At 38.5% G+C, this 20,936-nt stretch overlaps 2 protein-coding genes across 7 annotated transcripts in view; one reads left to right on the plus strand and one right to left on the minus strand.

The window, feature by feature from the left end:
- Positions 1–20,936, plus strand: part of UBP1 (upstream binding protein 1) — a 60,674-nt gene that overhangs the window by 9,816 nt on the left and 29,922 nt on the right. For 4 of the 5 annotated variants that reach the window (XR_007355045.2, XR_007355046.2, XM_048838950.2 and 1 more), the window contains exons 2-8: positions 3,033–3,184; positions 11,432–11,508; positions 14,233–14,338; positions 14,944–15,050; positions 16,765–16,917; positions 17,044–17,154; positions 17,700–17,807. Coding sequence is in view for 3 of the 5 variants with exons in the window: in XM_048838950.2 (XP_048694907.1) it covers positions 3,033–3,184; positions 11,432–11,508; positions 14,233–14,338; positions 14,944–15,050; positions 16,765–16,917; positions 17,044–17,154; positions 17,700–17,807 (814 nt within the window). In the remaining 2 variants the exon portion in view is untranslated. The remainder of the gene's footprint in view (positions 1–3,032; positions 3,185–11,431; positions 11,509–14,232; positions 14,339–14,943; positions 15,051–16,764; positions 16,918–17,043; positions 17,155–17,699; positions 17,808–20,936) is intronic. The other variant, XM_048838951.2, reaches the window with a different exon arrangement.
- Positions 18,491–20,936, minus strand: part of FBXL2 (F-box and leucine rich repeat protein 2) — a 156,264-nt gene continuing 153,818 nt past the window's right edge. For both annotated transcript variants that reach the window (XR_012667161.1, XR_012667162.1), the window contains one exon: positions 18,491–19,375. The gene's annotated coding sequence lies outside the window, so the exon portion shown is untranslated. The remainder of the gene's footprint in view (positions 19,376–20,936) is intronic.

Raw genomic sequence — 20,936 nt, forward strand, 5'->3', positions numbered from 1 at the left:
TTTTCATTGGATTTATCCAGTTCACCTTTAATTATTGACAAGCTCTTTGCCACTGATAAGCATTGGTCCCTGGATTCTGACATTGTCAGCACCAAATGCCAGATTCTCGGCTTCTGATAATTCCTCAGCACAAAAAAACAATGTAGTACATATTAAATGAATTTTAAAAAGTTGCTAACTGATAGATCTCAAACAGTAATTGTATATTGTTAATCGCCATCTCTTGCAGGTAGAAAAAAAGACATGTTTAAGTGATGGTAATTATCTATTTGAACAAATAACTGAAAGTGTAGTGGATTCTCCGTCACTTGAAGTCTTTAAAACGAAATTGTCTTTTTAAAAAAGAAACTGTGGCTTAATCAGAAGTTATGGCTTTGTTGCAAGAATTATGGAGTAAATTTCTGAGACCTGTGTTGTGCAGCAGATCAGAGTAGAGTATCATAAATGGGACCTTCTGGCCTTCAACATATTTGAAATAATGCATCTTTTCCTGAAAGGTGCTTTCCACTATATGTAGACCATGTGTATGTGAGCAATATTTTAACAATGGCACAAGTTGCTACTTTGCAACAATAATTTTTTTTAATATGGCACCTCTAGATTCTAAAATTATCTGAACTTTTTTCAGTTCTGAGTGTGAGGTTACTGTTACCTGGGTATTGTTGTTTTTGCCTTCCATTTCCCCTCAAAAGGATTGCATGCCTTATGGGATATCCTTGTGGATTGTGGGGCAGATGGCATCTCTCCATCTGTCTTCAGCTTTTAAACTAATGGTCTAAAGATATCTTGAGTTAAACACTTTCCATTACAGTAGAACCTCAAAGTTATGAACACCTCGGATATGGAGGTTGTTCGCAACTCTGAACAAAATGTTGTGGCTTTTCTTTCAAAAACTTTTACAACTGAACATTGATTTAATACAGCTTTGAAACTCTACTATGCAGAAGAAAATGCTGCTTTCCTTTTTTTAGTAGTTCACGTTTAACACAGTACAGTACTGTATTTGCCTTTTTTTTTTTTTTTTTTTTTTTGGTCCCTGCTGCTTGATTATATACTTCTGGTTCCAAATGAGGTGTGTGATTGACTGGTCAGTTTGCAATTCTGGTGTTTGTAATTCTGAGGTTCTAATGTATTTTCCTTCATCACTTCCTGTTCCTTTTCTTGATCTGGGAAAGCCTTTATATACCTAGAGTTGACTGTTTTAGACAAGAATCAGCAGAATTTACTAAACACTTAAATGAAAATACATGCTTGGTAGCTGCATCCATATTGAAGGTGGCCTGAGTAGGAAGATTCACCTAGATGTGTGTAAGTGACTGCCATCAACCTTTGTTCAAAATTATGGGCAGAACAGGAGCCTTCAGTTGGATTCTTTTGTATTTTCTGAGCCGTATTGTCTGTGATTGCCACACTGGCAAGGTAAATCATCTTACCAATTTAGTGTATGTACAGTAAAGCAGGCCACAAACTTCTTTCTTTCTTGATGTTCACTTTGAAGCTTGGCGTCCTAACTTTGGCTGCTGAAGTTTTACTCATTACTTGTCCCTTTAAACCTTGTCTATGCTGTACTTCTAATAGAACCTCCAGGAACTTGGTTACAGCCTGTTTCCAATTTATAATGTAGATAGTTTCTGTTTGTCTCTGTCTGTTTGGCAGTAATTTCACTAGGAAAGGGACTGTTGGTTTAGGTGCTTGAGATAACAAGTTGCATTGTAGGCGCTGTGACAAAACTCTTCTTATTGCAACTATAATGGCTTTAGAAATTTGAACTTAAGAGTTTTTTCACCTACGAGTGTGAACCCATAAGCAGTATATCTTATAGAACCATTCAAGTAGGCATAATCTCTTAACCTTGCTTCCCAGATGGAGAAACTGAAGCAGAGCAGTCCAGTGACTTCAGAAGGTCAAAGTATATTAGTGGCAGATGAAAGAATAGAAACCATGTCTCGTGACTCCCTCCCCAGTTCTAGACCTAGTCTTATCTGCATTGGTAGTTTTGGGGAAAGCTTCCTGTGTCTCGCTTCCATCTGTCCAGCTCCACCAGAGTCTAAAACTAGCAGATCTCATTCTTCTATACACCTCAGTTTTATTCATACATTGGAAGAGGAAAACAAGTTTTTCCACTGGATCAGCTCTCTTTAGTTTCTTAACTTTGAATGATCCTAGTCCAGGGGTGGCCAACCTGAACCTGAGAAGGAGCCAGAATTTACCAATGTACATTGCCGAAGAGCCACAATAATACGTCAGCAGCCCCACATCAGCTCCACCCCCTCCCCCCATGCCTCCTGCCTGCTGTGATCAGCTATTTTGCATGCGCAGGAGGCCCTGGAGGGTATAGCGGAGGAGGGAGAGCACAGCATGTTTGGGGGAAGGGGCGGGGGCGTTGGAGGAAGGGGTAGAGTGGGGGCAAGGCCTGGGGCAGAGCAGGGAGTTGAACAGTGAGCACTCCCTGGCACACTGGAAAGTTGGTGTCTGTAGCTCCAGTCCCGGAGTCAGCGCCTATGCAAGCAGCCGCATAATTAACCTCTGAAGAACCACATGTAGCTCCGGAGCCACAGGTTGGCCACCCCGATCTAGTCAGTGACTAGTTAAATGAACTGCAATGAAGAAAACATTCTCTCTAAACCTGCACAAGAGGCTACTGCTATCAAAAGCTGATTTAGCACTTCAGCAAACTCTGGTTCCTGGGGCTTGGCCAGTAACTTCAATCAGTTGAGTGGTTTGACTTTCTTTAAAACTTTGCAGCAGACATGTATGGCTTAATATTTTTTAATTTTAATTTAAATTATTAGATTATGCTAAATGTGGGCCTTATAATAGATTATCATTTAAATAGATTTATTTTTAAAAATGTAATCTCTATTTAATTTTTAAAAAATCTGATTTAAGTATATTTCTGATTTTTTTAATTGATTTTTATCCACTCAGCTTTTTGAAAATATTTTTCCTAAGGTGGTGGTGGTTCTAATTTTGCCTTTGTTTTGTAAGATAAATGCTTCTTTCAGACTGACATTGTCGGGTTTTTGTTTCAGTGATGTTTTGGCACTGCCAATTTTCAAGCAGGAAGATTCCAGCCTTCCACCAGACAGTGAGACCAAACATCCACCGTTTCAATATGTTATGTGTGCTGCAACATCTCCAGCAGTCAAATTGCATGATGAAACTCTTACTTACTTGAACCAAGGTTAGTATGCATCTTCTGCATATGTTTACCGTGGATGTAGCTTGATGAATGTTGGGATGCTGGAAAGTATAGGGATGGTATCTTCATCTTTAGAATTTCCATGTGAAAATGAAAGACCAAGAGTGCTGGGGGAGGTTTCTGCTTACAGCTTATAGCTTTGGCTGTCAATTTCAGTGACATCTAGCAGTGCTCATGGTATTCCTCTTATGTCTTTCCTGACTGGCATGCATGCCAGTATGTCCGACCCTTGTGACATAGGTCCATTTCAGCAATTTACCATGGTCTAAGGGTAATCTGTAAATATGCATTTTTTTAATTAAAAAAATAAATGTGCATTGCATCATATTTGCTTTTATCTACATATTCCTTGATAGTTTAATACAAATTGCTTGAATTTACCAACAATAAAAACGTACAGTTGGATCATTTCTTTGGTCTGCAGTTATATGATGAAAGTGGCCTGGGGCTGTATTCTATCACTTTTGTTATGATATTACTAAAAAGTTACAGCATGTCTAATGTTCAAGTTGACTTCAATGGGAGCTGCTTGGTGCTTCACACTGTAGAAAATGAGGTAGGTAGGCAGGCATCTAACTACAGGCACCCAATTATGAAAATCTTGATATTGATGTCACAGATATCTGATTCGTCATTCTGCGTTTCTGCTTGTGGAAGGATACATAAGCAAATCCTCATTAGATGAGTAACTCTCAAGACTGCACAGGATGCTACTAAAATAAGGCTTTCGCAACCGCTACATAGGGATCAGATAGGACTTGCCACTACTGATCGTATTTTAATGTTCTGTTCCCCATTGGCTTCCTAGGAAGTCTCCTTCTACCTTAAACTTAAAGCCCAAGCACTAGACCACTGGGACAATCTAAGAACAGGTAAGAAGAGGTGGTAACAAAATGCATCATGAAATTTCAGGGTTGGGGGCAGAGGAGTTGGAGAAGCCAGCATATATGCAGAGGGTAGTAACTAAACGTCCAGAAGGTTAAAAGTGCACCTAAAACAGTAAAGTAATCTTTTAGGTATTACTCTACAAAAGTATTTTGGTAGCTACAAAGCAGTAGGAGCACCTAAAACCAGAGAAATCTAAAACTTTAATATTAATTTAAGTTTAAAGGCGGAGGGAATCCTTCTGGGAGGGGAACGTGTAGGGATAGAAGAAATACCACTACTGAGAGGAGACTCTGCAAGTTATTGGAAAAAGATACTGAAATTATTTTGCTTCATGGAAAACAAAGGTCAAGCTTACTTATATGTAATGAACTAGATAATCAAGCTTAAAAGACCTGCTACCGTACTAATATGACAGTGAAGTGTTATTTCACATTTTAAAAGATACTGTGAATTTTTTTGTACCTGCAGGTAGCACTCAAAATGAATATAAATAGAAAGATTTGGTATAGGTGGGATACTTCACAATTTTTTTTAACTTCATTCATTTGACAACATTTTATATATAATAGGTTTACTTGTCTCCCCTTTTTAGCTGATCAGTTTCTCTATGTGTGGTTTTTCACCCAACAATAAAGGAAAGAGACATAATTTTTAAGAGTATGAAAATGTGATTTGTAAATGCCCTCAAATGGGGAAGGAGACATAGGGACAGATGTTACTATCTGAAACTAATTTTAATTAAAATTGAAAAAATTGACTAGACTTTAAGGTGGTGTCCTTTTTTATATATGGTTGGTTAGGTTAGTTACTTGGCTTTTTGTATTGAGTGTTTGTTTTTTGAGATACTTCAAAAGTTAAAATCGTGATCTTTAATGGCAGTTAGCCAGGGCTCAAACATCTGTGTAACAATGTAGGTTACTGTCAAGTCTTGGAAAGCTATTTATGACTAACGTATATTTGAAAGGTAAATGCAGAATGTTCTATCTGGGCAAATGTTTACACAATAACACCAAAATAAAGTACTTTACTGTCTGTCTCACTTATAGGAAGCCAGTTAGATTATTTGTCATGCGAGTCTCTCCATTTTATCTAGTAGCCTATGATAGAAAGATCTGGGGAAGGCCTTTCCACTAAACTTCACCAGTGAGTAGACAAATTTGGGAAGTTTTTCTCTTGCTGAGCTTAAGGGAAGAAATGCTGCCATAGTGGGTAAGTTAAAAATAAAACCTATAAGCCAGAGGTTCTCAAACTGTGGTCCGTGAGCTCCATTCCCTCTAAGGTGCGTGTCTGGGCGGCTGCACATAAAAGAATGAAGGGCCACCCACTTAATTAGTGGAGCTGCACAGACATGGCTCCACTAATCAGGTGCCTGGACCCTGGAGAAGAGACACGTGTAAGGTGAGATGGTGGCCTTGGAGGGCAATAAAGGGCAGGTGGGAGGGGGCAGTGGGGTGAGAAGAGAGAGGGGGGGAAATTTGGGACATGCAGGGCTGTGGCGGCCAGAGAAAGAGGCAACTTTCCCCAGCTCCAGGGCTGTGGTGCCAGGGAGAGACTGCCTCCTTCCCAGCCCCAGCTCAGGGGCTGCTGCAGTGGGGGAGAGCGGGCACATCCGTTGCATTAGAAAGGTAAGACTACTGATAATAAAATATGAGTTGTGTGCTTTTATTTGTAGAACAAAAAAGTTAATTATTATAAAGTTGTTTTTTATATATATATAGCGCTTTTATCCAAAGCGCTTTACAATAGTTAGCCAACATTATAAACAGCATTTGGAAAGATCAGTAGGTGGTCCGCCGAGACCCTCGGCAATTTTCAAGTGGTCCGTGAAAAAAAGTTTGAGAACCACTGATATAAGCCATTAGCAGTCTACTAATACCTTATGCTTTTTGCTGCAAGAAGGTAGCCTTTTGCATTTTATTATTTCCACGTCATATGATGGTTTGGTGCTTATTGTTTTGATTAAAAGAAAAGGCAAGGAGAATTAGATTTCTTTCCAGTGATATTCCCATTTGTTTGCTGTTTGTTCGTTTTGCAGTTTTGGTCCAATATTCTGCGTGAATACAGGTACAGGCTTTAAATCTGTGAACAAATTGTCAGAGTTCAGCATTTCTATATAAATAAAATGTCTTGACTTTTTTTTTTGCCATTCACTGATACCAGCCTTCTGTGTTTGATTGTGAGACAGTTTTACTGTTACTAAATTCTTCTGTGTAGTCAGTTTATCTTTGTATGCTATCTATTAAAATTTAAAAAGGGTAATAGAACAACCAAGCAGGGTTAGGAAGTTTCCTTTGGTGTGAGGTCTAAGTAAACTGTTGGTTTTACTCTTGCAGTTTTCGGAAAGGGTGAAGGTAAATTTTTCTGAGTGGTGGTTCACCTTCACAATATCTTGTAAGTTCCAAGGTTATTCCCTTTCCTCCCCTCAAGTTCGTCCCTTCAGGAACCCTTTTTAGTGTACCTAAAGTTATCCTTTCATGATCTTTCTAGTAGGCTATTAAAAGACCTTGATAAATGCAGTAAACTTATTTTGAAACCTTATTTGAAGTGAGTGACTGATACAACCACCACTGTGCTCCTCCGTGTTCTCCTTTTTTTGATATTTGCCTTCATCCCCTGCTCCAGTTCTTCTTCTTCCTGCTATGTCTGTTAGTTGATCTTAATGCTTGTGTTAGGACATGTTTAAGTAGCATGAGACTGTGCTGTTGAAATTCAGGTTAGTAGATGGAAATGTTTTTTACTGTCTGAGGCCCAGAATCTATGTATGCAGACTGTACCTACATTTAATACTGGCATGATGACAGATGATATCTTCGGATTTCCACATGAATAAGGTCACTGTGGATCTCATCTTGTGGTGTTTATATTTATAACCTACTTTCTCTGTATTTGTTTTAAGCACCTTGAGAGTAATAGCAGTTTTTACGTGATTTGAATACAAGACCATAATATATTCTCTGTGTTATGTAAGAGGTCTGATTAGATCATAATGCTCCCTTCTGACCTTACAATATTTGGAGTGGGGTATGTGTGTACTGCATGTATTTGTTTTGGATCTTCCAAGATGGAAGGGGCCACATATAATCAAGAAGGATTTAACTGAAATAAATGCTTCTAAGAAAATATTTTACATGTAAGTACATTGTTTGGGCTCTAAGTACAGAATGTGAAAGGGAATTTGTGTGGGACTATCCTGTCTGGGTCTTTCAGATTGCATTTCCATCACTGGTATCTCAATGAAGAATATATGTAATTTTTTTATGAATAGTTCAGGAAAATACCTAAATTTATTATAAAAGCAATGGGCAATATTATGAAGGGGCTGTGTTGTGCTAGGTGTTGCACAAGGTTAGTAGATATGAGGTCCTTGCCCTAAAGAGCTTAGTCTAAAAGAAATATAAATTGTTACAGCTTTGTGTAGTTTTGTAAATAGCTTTGTTGGCTAGTCATACATTTCTTTTGATCCTCTAAGCTAGTGTTTTGGAATCCAAATGTTTAAAGTTATTTGTCTTTATAAATACTTGATTAAAGTTTCTGGGATAGACCAACCACTAATTGAAAGGGTTCAGAGAAAACTTCCTCCATAATTGTCCATTGCAATGTTCTTACATTTTCCTTTGAAGCGTCTGGTACTGGCCACAGTCAGTGTCTCAGTATTTGATGACATGGTCTGATTTTCTGTGTGACAACATTCAAGCACTAAAAGCTTTGCTCCTGGACTTCTTTGGAGTAAATGTAGTAACGTTTAATGTTTGATTAGATTACTGGGTGTGAGGATACATTAAAACTTTCAGTGATTTTAATCTAAGTGAATTCTATGCATCTTGGGTATTAATATGGTACCAGTCACTGTAGTATCTAAGCAAAGGAACTGAGCTGTGAATTTAGCTGATTGTCAGTTATGTCTTAGTTTCATACATCACTGGTTGTCCTGAATATGTGGTTAGGGAATGCCAAAGCATGGTAAGTTTTTTGCCCTGAATCTGCTAGATATGGCATCTGCTAACGTACTCCTTAGATAAACCCAGACTTTACTCTTAATTACATAATGCTTCATCCAACCCGACCAGCTGACAAGGTGATATAGGCAAGTCTGATTCTCAGTTGGTGCTGACTGAAACCTCTCCGGGCTTGCCTACACTGCAAAGTTAAGGCAACGTAAGGCAGCCTACGTCGACATAACTATGGAGGTGTACAAACTGCAATGTTCCTCCCGCTAGTTTTTACTGTTCTACTGTGCCGACGTAATAAAACCACCTTGACAAGAGGCGAAGCACTTAGGATGACATAGTGTCAGTGTAGACACTGCGTTGCTTATGTCGCCCTATGTGGCCTCCAGGAGGTGTCCCACAATGCTCACTGTGACCGTTCTGGTCACCATTTTGAACTCCGCTGCTCTGCAGCCAGTATACAGGCATGCACCCCTATCCTTTTAAAGCCACAGGAAGCTTTGAAATTGCTCTCTTTGGTTGGTGTGGAGAGCTCATATAGCTACTGCCCAGCTAAGCATGCCAGCTCCACACAGCAAATGTGCTCCTGCCAGGAGTATACAGGAGGTGCTGGATCCCCTGGGTCTGTGGGGAGAGGCGGCGCTGCAGGCAGAGCTCCGCTCCAGCCGCAGGAACTTGTTCGGGGACTGGAGGAGAAGCCCTACAATCGGGACATGCAGCGGTGCTGTGTAAAAAGTCAGAGCTGCGGCAGGCATAGCAGAAGGCAAATAGTCACTGTGGTGCAGAGCTGCAGACGTGCCGCTTCTACAAGGAGGGGTCTGGGATCAGAGTTGTGGAGTTGATGGGAGGAGCAGTCGGGGTGCTTAACCTCTGCCTCTGGGAAAAGAGGCATGGTTTTAAGGAAGAATGAAAAGAAACAGAATTAACGTTCCCTGGACAAGTAAAAACAGACATCACTGGCATTCACATTTTCAAACAGATGTCAATTGCGTAGGGTTAACTTTCTGATGGATGGAGGAGGTAACACAATGCAAACAAACAATACCAGACTCAGCACCCTACAGCAACACACATTACTGTGGTTCATTGCTAAAATGCTCCTTCAAAGCCTCCCTCAGCCAAATAGGTCCCTGCTGAGCTCCTCTTTTATAGCCTGGTGTTCATAACACTCAACAAAATACTTAAGAACAGTGCAGGATCCATACTTTCTGGCAGAGATGGCTGGCCCGCAGGTTACCAGAGCAGTTGAAAATCAGCTAGAAACCTAGTAGGATGCCCATGGAATGATGGGATTGAGAAACCTGCATCATGTGACATTGAGCCTGTCCCCATGAGGCATTGCAAACCCTTCCCAAAACAACCTGCGGCCAGTTGCACAGTGGGATAGCTACCCACGGTGCACTGCTCTCTGTGTCAGTGCAAGAGTTGCTACTGTGGATGTGCTTCACTGACATAAGGAGCATAGTGTGGACATGCAACAGCAGTTTAATTACAGCGGTGGCTGTACGTCAACATAACTAAGGTCAACTTAACTTTGTAGTGTAGACATAACCTCAGATATTGAAACAGTCCTGGTTATTGCCTCCTGGGATTTTGAAAGGCTCAGATGAAAGAGGTAAAATTAAGATCTACTGAGTAAATCTGTTAGGGTAGTGGCTTAGAGGTGTAGGTGGGAATTTTCTGAGTTGTGTGCTTTGCAATAGGATGTGGGCTGGATGGATAGACTCCAGAATGTTGTTTGATCCACAGATTTCATGTGAATGCTATGAAGGGTAAGCATACTGCATGAAAACAAAGTTCTTTGGCTTCCTTAACACTGCTTGCCTTATAGCTTCTATGAAGGCAAAGGAAGGTTTGATTTTTGTGTGTTTATGATAGACCCAGGGACTTCTTGTTATGTTGCCTTTACTCTGGTGGTATGAAGAGTGGAGATGGAGTACAGGGAGGGGCAGCCAGTAAGACCAGTGCTCCTCCCAGTGCCCTTCTAACTATACGAGTGGATGTGTGCCCAAAACACTCTATATAAAATTCCCCCAGTATAGGTACAGCTGCACCATTGCAGTGCTGTATGTGTAGACCTGGCCTTAAATTTTGTTAGAACAAAGTAAAAGATACATTTGACTTCGATTTCAACAAAAAATAGACTACTAGGTGTGATTGAAAGAAGAGGTAGCAAAGGGTATTTAAGAAAGAAAGGAAATTGTTTTTAGGAATAGTATGGATTCATTTTCCAATTTACTGAATACTGTAACATTTTAAACTACTAGATTTACTGTAACAAATGCTTGATCTGCTTTCCATTTTCCTTCTCTGGTACACATAACATCATAAAGTGCTTACAATGTGAAAGACCACCAGCGTGTGTGTGTAGAATATATATATAAAATAAAAAAAAATACAGGGTTCTGGTGTACACTAAGTGTCACGCTTTTTTAACTGGAAACTCATAGTGGGGAGTAATTTCTTCCTAAAAGTTACGGAGCAGCGGCATGAGTGTGGGATGAGGAATTGATTCTCGAATTACTTGTTCTGCTCTTTCACTGTTTATGAAGGATGTAAAGCTGATGCTTTTCGCTTATAGCCTTTGCTGGTGGTATCTGGTAAAACAAGCCAGTAAATATAATGTTTGTGCAGTTGATGTTGGGGAATAAAGAAAGTTTAGGAGAACTCAAAATGGTGGAATAAATCCAGTGCATCCTAGTGAACCTTTTAAGATCTCTGTTTACTCCTGCCTCCTTGAATAGGAACAAATTTAGCCTTGCCAAATATGTAGTGTTTCAGTCTAGGAGGAAAAATGCTCCTTATCAGTTTTAGATAAATTGCTCCTAGCTTCTTTTGTACTGAGAAAAACTTAGTAAAGGACAGCATGACTCATCAAGCTCTTGCTTATTGAAGTAACTCTTTTAAAGACTGCCACTTTTAGAAAGTTATAGGAAGGGATTTTACCTCATAGGCAGCATGTGTTTAAGGCAAGTTAAAATACAGGCAATCAGTACATAAATGCAGCTGTAAACGGTATACACAGTACTTGAATACATGGTACTTGTGAGAATATTCTATTTTGTCATCAACATACTGCCTTTCAGCTATTTCAGATAAAAAGGAATTCAGCTTTCGGTGTGGTCTATGTTCCTTTCTTCCAAATAGGAATAAACACTTGCACTAGACATAAAGTAGGATACCTAGGGTTTGGAAGTATCAGTAGTTTCAGCAATATTGTAAAAGTTTCACTTTATTCTTATGCAACCAGCTAGAAACTGAAAACTCCCTATGAGAGTTCCTTAACCTTATGTTACTACAACATGCTGAATATAAACCAAATGTTCTCTGCGTTAAACAGAGAGAGAAGCTTTGTATGTCACCGTATCATTGATACAAACTTTTTTCTCTAAAGGTCAGTCCTATGAAATACGGATGCTAGATAATCGGAAGATTGGAGACATGCCGGAGACCAGTGGAAAGCTAGTGAAGGTGAAGTAGAGTTGTTCTCTAGATAATAGTAATGAGAGATTACTGCTGCTTGCCAAGTTAGTCCAGTGGTTTTCAACTTTTTTTCTACTCTTACTCCACATTGCAACAGGAAAAAAATTTGGAACCCTTTCTCCCCCAAACCTCTTAACCTAACCATAAAGAAAGTAGAAGCAGTCACAACCTGCAGGTTGAAAACCTCATAGCTTACTCTGGTTGGGAGCCAGGGAATATTAAAGGAAAATTAAGTATTTTCCTTCTAGTTAACATGGCTGGATAAAATCAAATCTGAGTGACTTGACATAATAACACTTAAGTGGTATCTTAAATCCATGGTGTGCACACGTTTCATACTCTGTCCACTTATAGTCGCCCCATCTCAAAGGATATAGTGGAACTGGAAAAGGTTCAGAGAAGAGCAACAAAGATGATCAGGGTTATGGAAGCTGTTCCGTTGTGGGAAAGGGAAAATAACATTTGTCTATTCACTTTTTCCACTCTAGTCATATTTGTTTAGACTGCTATCATATCCCATTTTAGTTGCCTGTCTTTTTTTCTAAACTAAACAGTCCTAATCTTTGTAGTCTCCCCTGGTATGGAAGCTGTTCATATTTTGAAGGAATGCTATCAAGATGGTGGTTCTAAAAATCAGATATTCTTTTGGTCTGCATATTTGGTTTTTACCTTCAACTGACCTGCCCTGCTGACAGAAGAGAAGAACATCCTATATGTATATAGGAAGGCCCATAAGAAGGCAGTTTTAAAAAACCCTAAATGGTGTCTCACCTCTTAGATTTCCATTGCAACCCATCTTCTATCTTGCAGGATTCAGTCTCTTTGGGATAGAGACTTCATTATTTTGATTACTGTGATCGTGACTGTACATTGTCTGCTCTGAATAACAAATAATTTTTTTAATCACAGTTGAGCATTATTAGGGAGAACGGTAGCTGCTCCATAGTTAAGATTGAAGACTTGTTTTCTATTATAAGCCAGTTAAAGGGCTTTGGAATTTGCAAAGTGCAAGGTAGCAGGCATCAGCAGGAGCCCAGCATAGGTAGCTTACAGAGCTCTGCATACTTTTTCTGGCACCAGAGGATCAATCAGTTGTGCAGGTCTCTAGACCTAATTCCCAGATGGCTTCCATGAGCCCCTACTTCCCTTTTACTTAGAAGCTTTGCAGGGTGTTCTCCTCCTTACCTCCCTGTAGCTGTCATAAATATTTAAAAAGAAAACAATGAGGAAACCAGACACAATCATTGTTTGTTTAAAATTAATATTGAGAGTATGTCATAACATACTGGTTTTTTGTTTGTTTTTTTTATGTACAAGACTGTTGTAGTTTAAACAAAAAAACAGACAAAAGCCCTTTGGAATTCAGAGCTGAAGTTAAACTTCAAGAAACCTAAACGTCTGAAAGTATGAAATTAGCACTTTGACTCTGTCCCGTATAAAGCTTTGTGTTTTGCTGTCAGTTATCGCATTTTGCAGATAGAGGAAGCTGAAGCACAAAGATTTATGGGCTTGATTTTTTTCAGAAGTGCTGAACACCTGCAACTTCAGTTGAAGTCAGTTGGAAGCTGTGAGTACTCATCACCTTAGAAAAACAGATCCTAAGTGTCTTGCCGAAGGTAACGCAAGGCAAGGATATGAATTAAACCAAAACACTGTATTTGAGTGCTTTGTGCATTTGGCAGCCCTTTGTGAACCGCCAATTTCTCTTTCCCCCGTATAGTAACTTTCCCTGTTCCTGTACATGTTCACACAACTGGGTAGAGAGAGACTTTTTTATTTTTTGAGAGAGAGATGATGTGGTTGTAAAACCACAGAATTTAGAAGGGCTACTCAGGGGCATGCATAGTATTTGAAACCTATTTTTAACTTCTTAAAAAAATGTCTAGATTTCAAAGTAATGGTGTCCTTTTGTAATCTTTTAGATGAACATTGTATCTAGAAGAGTGGGAATAGTTCTAGAATTGGCAGTTTGTCAGTGCTAACTATAAATTGAAGTCCTCCTTGTGTAGTACAAGGTCTTAATGTTTATCTAGTAATACATCTTTTTTACACAAACACATTGATTTATCCATTTATTAATTTTCTGAACTGTTGGAGTCACAATTATACTTTAAATATTTCAACTAATGCACTCCTGTTTAGAAATTGTACAAAACACTTTTTTGCAGATTTTTAGGTGACTCATTTAAGTTTAAATATTGAATTTTGTGGATTACTGCAGGATTTTACCTTTATTTCTGATTTTTCCAGCAAATTCTTCTATAAATTTGGTTCAAACCATAGATTAGTGCTATTCAGAGTGAGTGAGTGAAACTGAAGTTATAACCTTTCTGGTTGACCTGTTCTATGATTGTCCTAATGCTTGCCTCACTCTATCCATGTAATTTGGCCACTGCGCTGCGTGAGAGCCTTATCCTCTGCAGTTGACATAATCTGTAACAGCCTTTTCGGGCAGTGTCTGCCTCAGCTCTCCATTTCACTTTATATTGCAGCTGAACCATACTCTGTTTCTTGTCCCTTCTTTACACCTTTTGTTTCGGTATTACTTAGTCTAAAGTGTTCTGAGACTTTATACTAAATAAAGTTGGATTAGGTGCTTCCCATTGATTTTGTTCTACAAGTGTGTGGTATTTATCACTGGTACGTATTTCAATCTCCTCTTTAATGTGTACTGATTCTAAGACTAATCTTTAACTTTCTTCCTCTGACTAGAGTATCATAAGAGTTGTGTTCCATGACAGAAGGTTGCAATATACAGAGCACCAGCAACTGGAAGGTTGGAAGTGGAATCGCCCTGGGGACAGACTTCTTGACTTAGGTACGTCTCTCAGTTCCCTTATTATCTAGGGTTAAAATAAGAGACTTAGTCTTTATATGAATAGCATCAATTTATATATCAACAGTGGGGATAGCAAAAGCATACATACCAATGTCTGTATGCTGCTTGTTGTGTTAGGATACTTGAGATTTATATAAATGTTTTCAATAATGTTACATTGTGAATTTTCCATGAAAACCTCTAATGGCCTTCATCTAACATTACAGAAAACAACAGCAACACTAAATAATTCAATTAATAACCCTTTTGTTCTTTGAGAGCAAAATGTGTTCTGGTAGTCAGGGGAACACGAGAGAAATCTCTTTATTGCTAATATACTGTAAAAATGTAATTATTGCAGATTTCATAAGATTTACAGTAAAACCCATGAGACCACCTCACATTATTCCCCAGAAATTAAGTACACATCTCCATCTTTATCAGAAAATCACTGTCATTAAACAACCAATTTTTGTCATCCCTTGTGTGGTAATTTACAGTACATTTCACTGTAGATGAGTTTGCAGATTAATGGGTTTTTATTCGAAACAAACCATTCAAATCCTCGCTGTGTTCCTATAGCATATACTTTCATTTTTATGTAGATATTCCAATGTCTGTTGGAGTAATTGATCTAAAGACAAATCCAAGCCAGCTCAATGCAGTCGAATTTCTGTGGGATCCTGGAAAGCGTACATCCGCCTTTATTCAGGTTTGAGATTTTGCTTTACTGGATGTGTACTGATTTGGTCTTTGTCAGGTCATGAATGTGATGGTAGTTGTGCTATGTGATTCTTTCCTTTATAGATCCATCATTTTTGGAAACTTAGATCCATGCAACTGCTTCTTCTGTAGGTGATGCTAGCTGAGTTTTCATCTTGATATGAGAGTTTTAAACATAGCTTAGAACAGAAGCAGCTTTTTAAAACCGATCAATAAAATGAATATGAAAGTGTGTTTTAACTGAAAATTAATGATTAGCTCTTGCATCTTGTATGGATAAATATTTAGGGAGGTGTATTTTCAAAGCAGTTTTTGTAAATAACTGTTGTTACTTCAGTTCCAGTTAATAGGGCTCCTGCATGAGGACACAAATAGAACTGAATCTGCTTTACCAATAGAGAAAGCATTTGAAATCACTGGATTTCAAAGCAGATTTTCAGTTCTCTTACTTACCTGATTGATAAGATGTTAGCTTCTTGACAGATTGTTTATTATATTCAAGACAGGTTTTTTTTCTAAGTGATTTATTCCATGGAATTAAATTTCATTAGAATCCTTTGTATTATGCTATAGTCTTCCTTCTGGATAATTTTATCTCAAAAATCAGGCATTGGTATGAAGAAAAAGTGCAAAGCGAGAGGTGGCAATATTCCTTAGCCTGCTAAATCAGGTAGATTGTTTCCACGTTGGCAGTAGATAATGTTGTGCTACTGTACCTTGACAGTAATAATTCTTCCTTTTGTCAAGGAATTACACAATTGTTACAATGTCTGCTTCCATGTCAGGCTTTGCTGCAAGGGAGTAAAGAGTGTGTAATGAGCCATCCATTTTATGTTTGTTTGTACAGTTATATTTTCAACCATTCAGGATGTGCTAACAGCATGAAGAAAAGCTTAGTCAACTCTTACTGTTTGGAAGGTGGGAGTGCGCAGTGTGGTGGCATTGGTGATATACTAAGTATTTAATGCCCTACAACATTGTAACTGTTGTATTGTTTCCTAGTATAGCACTCTGTTCTTATTGGACCTTTTTACTGCCATGGTATTCACATGTCTCATTAAACCCAATGCCTTTATTCTGGTATTTTCAAAAAGCTGTAGGGAGTTAGGTATCAATTCCCACTGCCATTCATTGACACTTGGGCACCTACCTCCATTAGCATCCTTTTTGAAAATCCCAGCCTCAAATCAGATTTAAAAATCGTTCCAGTAAATGGTTTTGATAGAAATTGCAAGACATTATATTAAAGAAAATATACTTACTGTTCAGGCTAGCTAAATTATACCATTTTATACTGGAAAAATCTTTGAATTTATTCATCATGATTCATGTAGTTGTTCTGCTCTTATATTTGTCTTAAGATCTTGTATGAGAACTTGAGAGGGATTATTTTAGTTACATTTGATGAGGATCCACAACAGTTCTTTAATTTTGTGAAAGATATAGGAGTTAAAGTATTACTTTTTTGGGATTATATAGGTGATGTATTGATAGGTTTAAACCTGTCCCTATTTACTGACTTCCAAGCCTGTGCGGCTGGCAAAGATACAGGAATTTGTTCTTACCTGCCTTGGATTTCCAGGTTCATTTCCTGGATAAGCCATAAATTGTTGCTCACCCTGTCAGAGAAATTTATATAATGATGGTGGCAAAAGAATTAAGAATATGCCCAGAATGGAATACAGGTTCACTTTGTTTTTCAGGTACATTGCATCAGCACTGAATTTACCCCACGTAAACATGGAGGTGAAAAAGGAGTTCCTTTTAGGATTCAGGTTGACACTTTTAAGCAGACTGAAAATGGAGAATACACAGATCATTTGCATTCAGCCAGCTGCCAAATTAAAGTTTTTAAGGTAATAGTTGTAAATAATGGTCCCAAGTAAATTTTTTGTTTACATTATAATGGCTGATTTTTAGGCCCATATTTCAGTTGCAAAGCTGTTTTCTGTCTGCTTGCTCATGTAACTATTCATTTTTAGCCAAAAGGAGCAGACAGGAAACAGAAAACAGACAGAGAAAAGATGGAGAAGCGAACTGCACATGAAAAAGAAAAGTATCAACCTTCGTATGACACCACAATCCTCACAGAGGTAACAAGATGGAACTGCATGTATTTATGAAGAAAATTTATCTAGATACAATATAAGAAATATTAGCAGTAAATTATATTCTTAAAAAGGGGGGAGAATTACAGCATAAACATATAGACAAAGGTAGACTTTTTAATATAACAAACTTGTCCCAAAGAAAAACACAAGTAACCTTTAAGATTCTGCTGATAAATTTCACTTGGCTGTATAGCAGATATGGTACTCAAATACCCTTGGCTAGAGCACTGTTTGTGCTAAATTCTAAAACAAGTCTCATGTACAGATCTAAAAACCTTGCAGCTAAAAAACAAAACCTGGGGTTTAGGATTTATTTATACATGTCAAATTTGAGCTCAAAACCCTACTTTTAGAGACTACTGAGTTTATGGCTAGAGCCTCACTGGGTTTTTGCATTTTCTTTTTATTTAAACACCAGTGAGTTCTATACAGTTTTCTAAAGATTGCAAAAGTTTTTAAAAGGCTTTTAGATCTTTCCTCACTGTATAATGAAAAGAAATTGATCCAAATCTTTGGTGTTTGTCCAGATGAGGCTTGAGCCTATAATTGAAGATGCAGTTGAACATGAGCAGAAAAAGTCCAGCAAGCGGACTTTGCCAGCAGACTGCGGTGATTCTCTGGCAAAGCGAGGCACTGTAAGGGACTTCTGCTTACCTTTTCATTGTGCAAGATACCTTGTGCAGTGTTAGATATAGGAGAAACTTCCATGATCAAAAATAAAAACATATTTTGACTGCCTTGGCTTAATTTCATTCACTCTCGTTTACACCAATTACTCTGTTTCAGTGAGGAATGCTTCCTAAATCTAACACTTAAGACAAATTGTTGCAGAGGGACTGCGTGACTCTTTTTAAAAAAACCCAAGAGCTTTCAGTTTACACCTGCATTTCTTTATTGAAATAGCTAGATGTTTTTTAAAAGCTATTTGCTTTCTTTATATATATGTAATCAGTGAAAGTAAAGGTAATAGCAAAATTTAGTTAAAGCATGTATGTTTTGTCCCATATTTCCACCTGTGTTTAATGTAAGTTTCCATATACATCTGTACTTTTAAAGCCCCATGTATTGTTGCAGAGAGGTTGTCTATAGTGATATTACTTTGTTTCCTTTGGCCATTTGCATCTTGTTCTCCTCATGCTTAAGTCAGATACAGCGAGGCTTAATGTTATTGAGCACTACTTTTCTCACAGAATGTGGACCCTCTGTTTAATCCTGTATCTATCTGCTTTAAAGAGGCAAATATGTATATTTTACACCTTCCCTATCAAGTTTTAACCTGCCAGGTGTTTAAAATGACACTTATGGTGAACGATAAATATTTTCCGATATCTTTATTTCTAAGGTAGATCTTAGCAACTTATTTGTTTGGGCAAGTCATGGTCCTGCATCTGCCTCTTGGTGAATTTGGTCATATGTTAATGTCCACCCGTGAAAGTCAACTATTTGACTTAATTCACTGAACAAGCAAGTTTTGTTCGTATTTCCTTGACCCCTCTTCTTCAAAATCACTTATGTGACAATTAGCTGACTTTTGTCTATCAGTATTCCCTTCCCCCCTTTGTCATCCCTTTGTGTGCTATTCAGAATTCAGCTTGTACATTTCTCAAGGCAAGGGACCTGTTCATTCTTTCATTATGAAATGCCACTCACAACTGAGGCACTATAATAAAGCGAACACTGTAAACAGTAGGATGAATTCTTTGGAGAATTTTGTTTTACTTGATGCTGTAGTAAACACTGGGCTGTCTGGAATTACTTAAAGTTCATAGTAAAATACTGGCAACCTGGAATATGTAGTTCCTTAGCTGAAACTGTTACATTTCTTCTGCAGTATCCTTGTCAACCCAGACATTCTTCTGCTGTTGGGTAGGATGTCCATCAGCAGATGTATACAGGAAAAAAAAATTGGTGCTCAACATGTGTCTCTCCTTATAAAGCATGTTAACATTTCTAATTAGGTGGAGGCAGCTCTTCAGATGGCAAGGCTCGACTTCCAGTGTTTGTTTTTTTTTCATCTTTTTCCTTTCTGACTAAATTAGGCATTTTAGAGTATGGTAATGCCTAGGGAGTTTTTTCTGCCTGTACTCAGCAGGTGCTAAGTGCATGTTGCTGCTGCTGCTAGTTGTCAGGCAGGTGTCGTCCTGTGGGAAGGAGCTCTCCAGTTTGCATCCCTCTTAAGTGTTGGAAAGCCAGAGCTTAGTCTCTAGAAGAGAAAGACAGACAGAACTTTCCTTACATTTGGCAAGAATAGACCTAGCCCTTTTCATAATGATTTCATTAGGTCTTCACTGCCCTCTTTCTTCCCTTGTAGTCAACACTCTTTAAGCCCAGGAGACACTTCTTGTTTTAATCCTTCAACTCATGTCCTCTCTGTCTCAAGGGAGGTCATGTAGAACTACAGGCTGAAGGCTTTCAATGATTAAAGGGCTCTATATTATGAGCCATACTCCTCGAACTTTATAATCTTTGCAAATGTGGAGTTTATAATATGCTGAACATTAAGTTTTGCAGGTGTAAGGCTTGTACTGTACAGAGCTTAATTCTTTTAAACAAAAGTTAATTGAAATACAAAATTAGACTACAAAAACTTCAGTTCATAGTACGCTTCACTTTTTGACTTGGTGTTTATGTAATGGGGAACATGGGCTGCTCATGCAATATTGTGTCCAACTATACTGCACCTCAGCGTAGCTCTTTGCTGAAGCCCAGGCTAGAGTTCTGTCTTTTAATGACTTCAAAAAACATGACAGTTAAAATTCAGGGCTATTTTATGTAAACCTTGATAAATGGATGCGAATAGTTCCCAGTCAGCTTCAGAGAGAGCACCATACCTTTTCTTAGTAAAACAAACATTTAATGCGCATAACATGGTAAATAGTATTTGGAATGCTGTGAATAATTTTTAAATAAAAGCTATTAAACCGTAGTCTGCTGGTGTTCCTTATACAGACTTCCCCCTTTTATTTCTGTTACAAACATTCAAATACAAGGTTTTAACATAATGTTTTCTGTACATTAGTGCACCTATCAAAACACATTCCCCTCTGATCTTCAAACAGGTGCTTTCTCGCTCTTTGTAGTGTGACCACAGTATGTCACCTGGACTCTTCAGAGCTTGAGAAATGGCAGCATTTCAGTCCTTTCAAACACTTCAGAACCCTGTCAGCAAACAGTGTGGGCCTCCACAGCTAGCAGCATTGTAAGCCTTGGGTTAATAGCTGACAGGTGCTCTCAGTTGTGAGGAAACGGAAATCTGCAGCCCATGTCCAAAGTGGATCAGGGCTTGGGACCTAGCCCTCACAGCAGATAGTCTCTTGCTTCTGTGTCAGTCACCTGTTGAGTCCATGGGGCCACTTTTAGCACCTCTGTTTATGACCACCTCATCTAATGCTTTATGATTGGCTCAGCTCTCCGAGGGTGACTAGAGTATGATTGCTGGTGAGTAGCCCACAGTGAAAACTTCCTATACAGCCTCAGAACAGCAACTGAGTGTCTGATATCTACTACTCTGTTCTGGAAGTTTCTGGGTCTTTCTGAGTTACTATGCCGTACTCTCTGCACATGTGCAGACACTCAGTATCCAAGTAAGATCCTCCATGTTACCATATCTCCTTCCTCCACACTGCTGCATTCTCTTCTGCTCCTCTGGAGAAACAAAGCCAAATGATGCAGTATAAAGCATATGTGTGGGTTACACTTAATTTTAAGGTTATCATAGTAACCTTTGGTTGGCTCTATCGCATGTACCTCGTACTTCTTTGTGT

The sequence above is a fragment of the Caretta caretta genome, chromosome 2 (assembly GCF_965140235.1).
Source record: "Caretta caretta isolate rCarCar2 chromosome 2, rCarCar1.hap1, whole genome shotgun sequence".
NCBI lineage: Eukaryota > Metazoa > Chordata > Testudines > Cheloniidae > Caretta > Caretta caretta.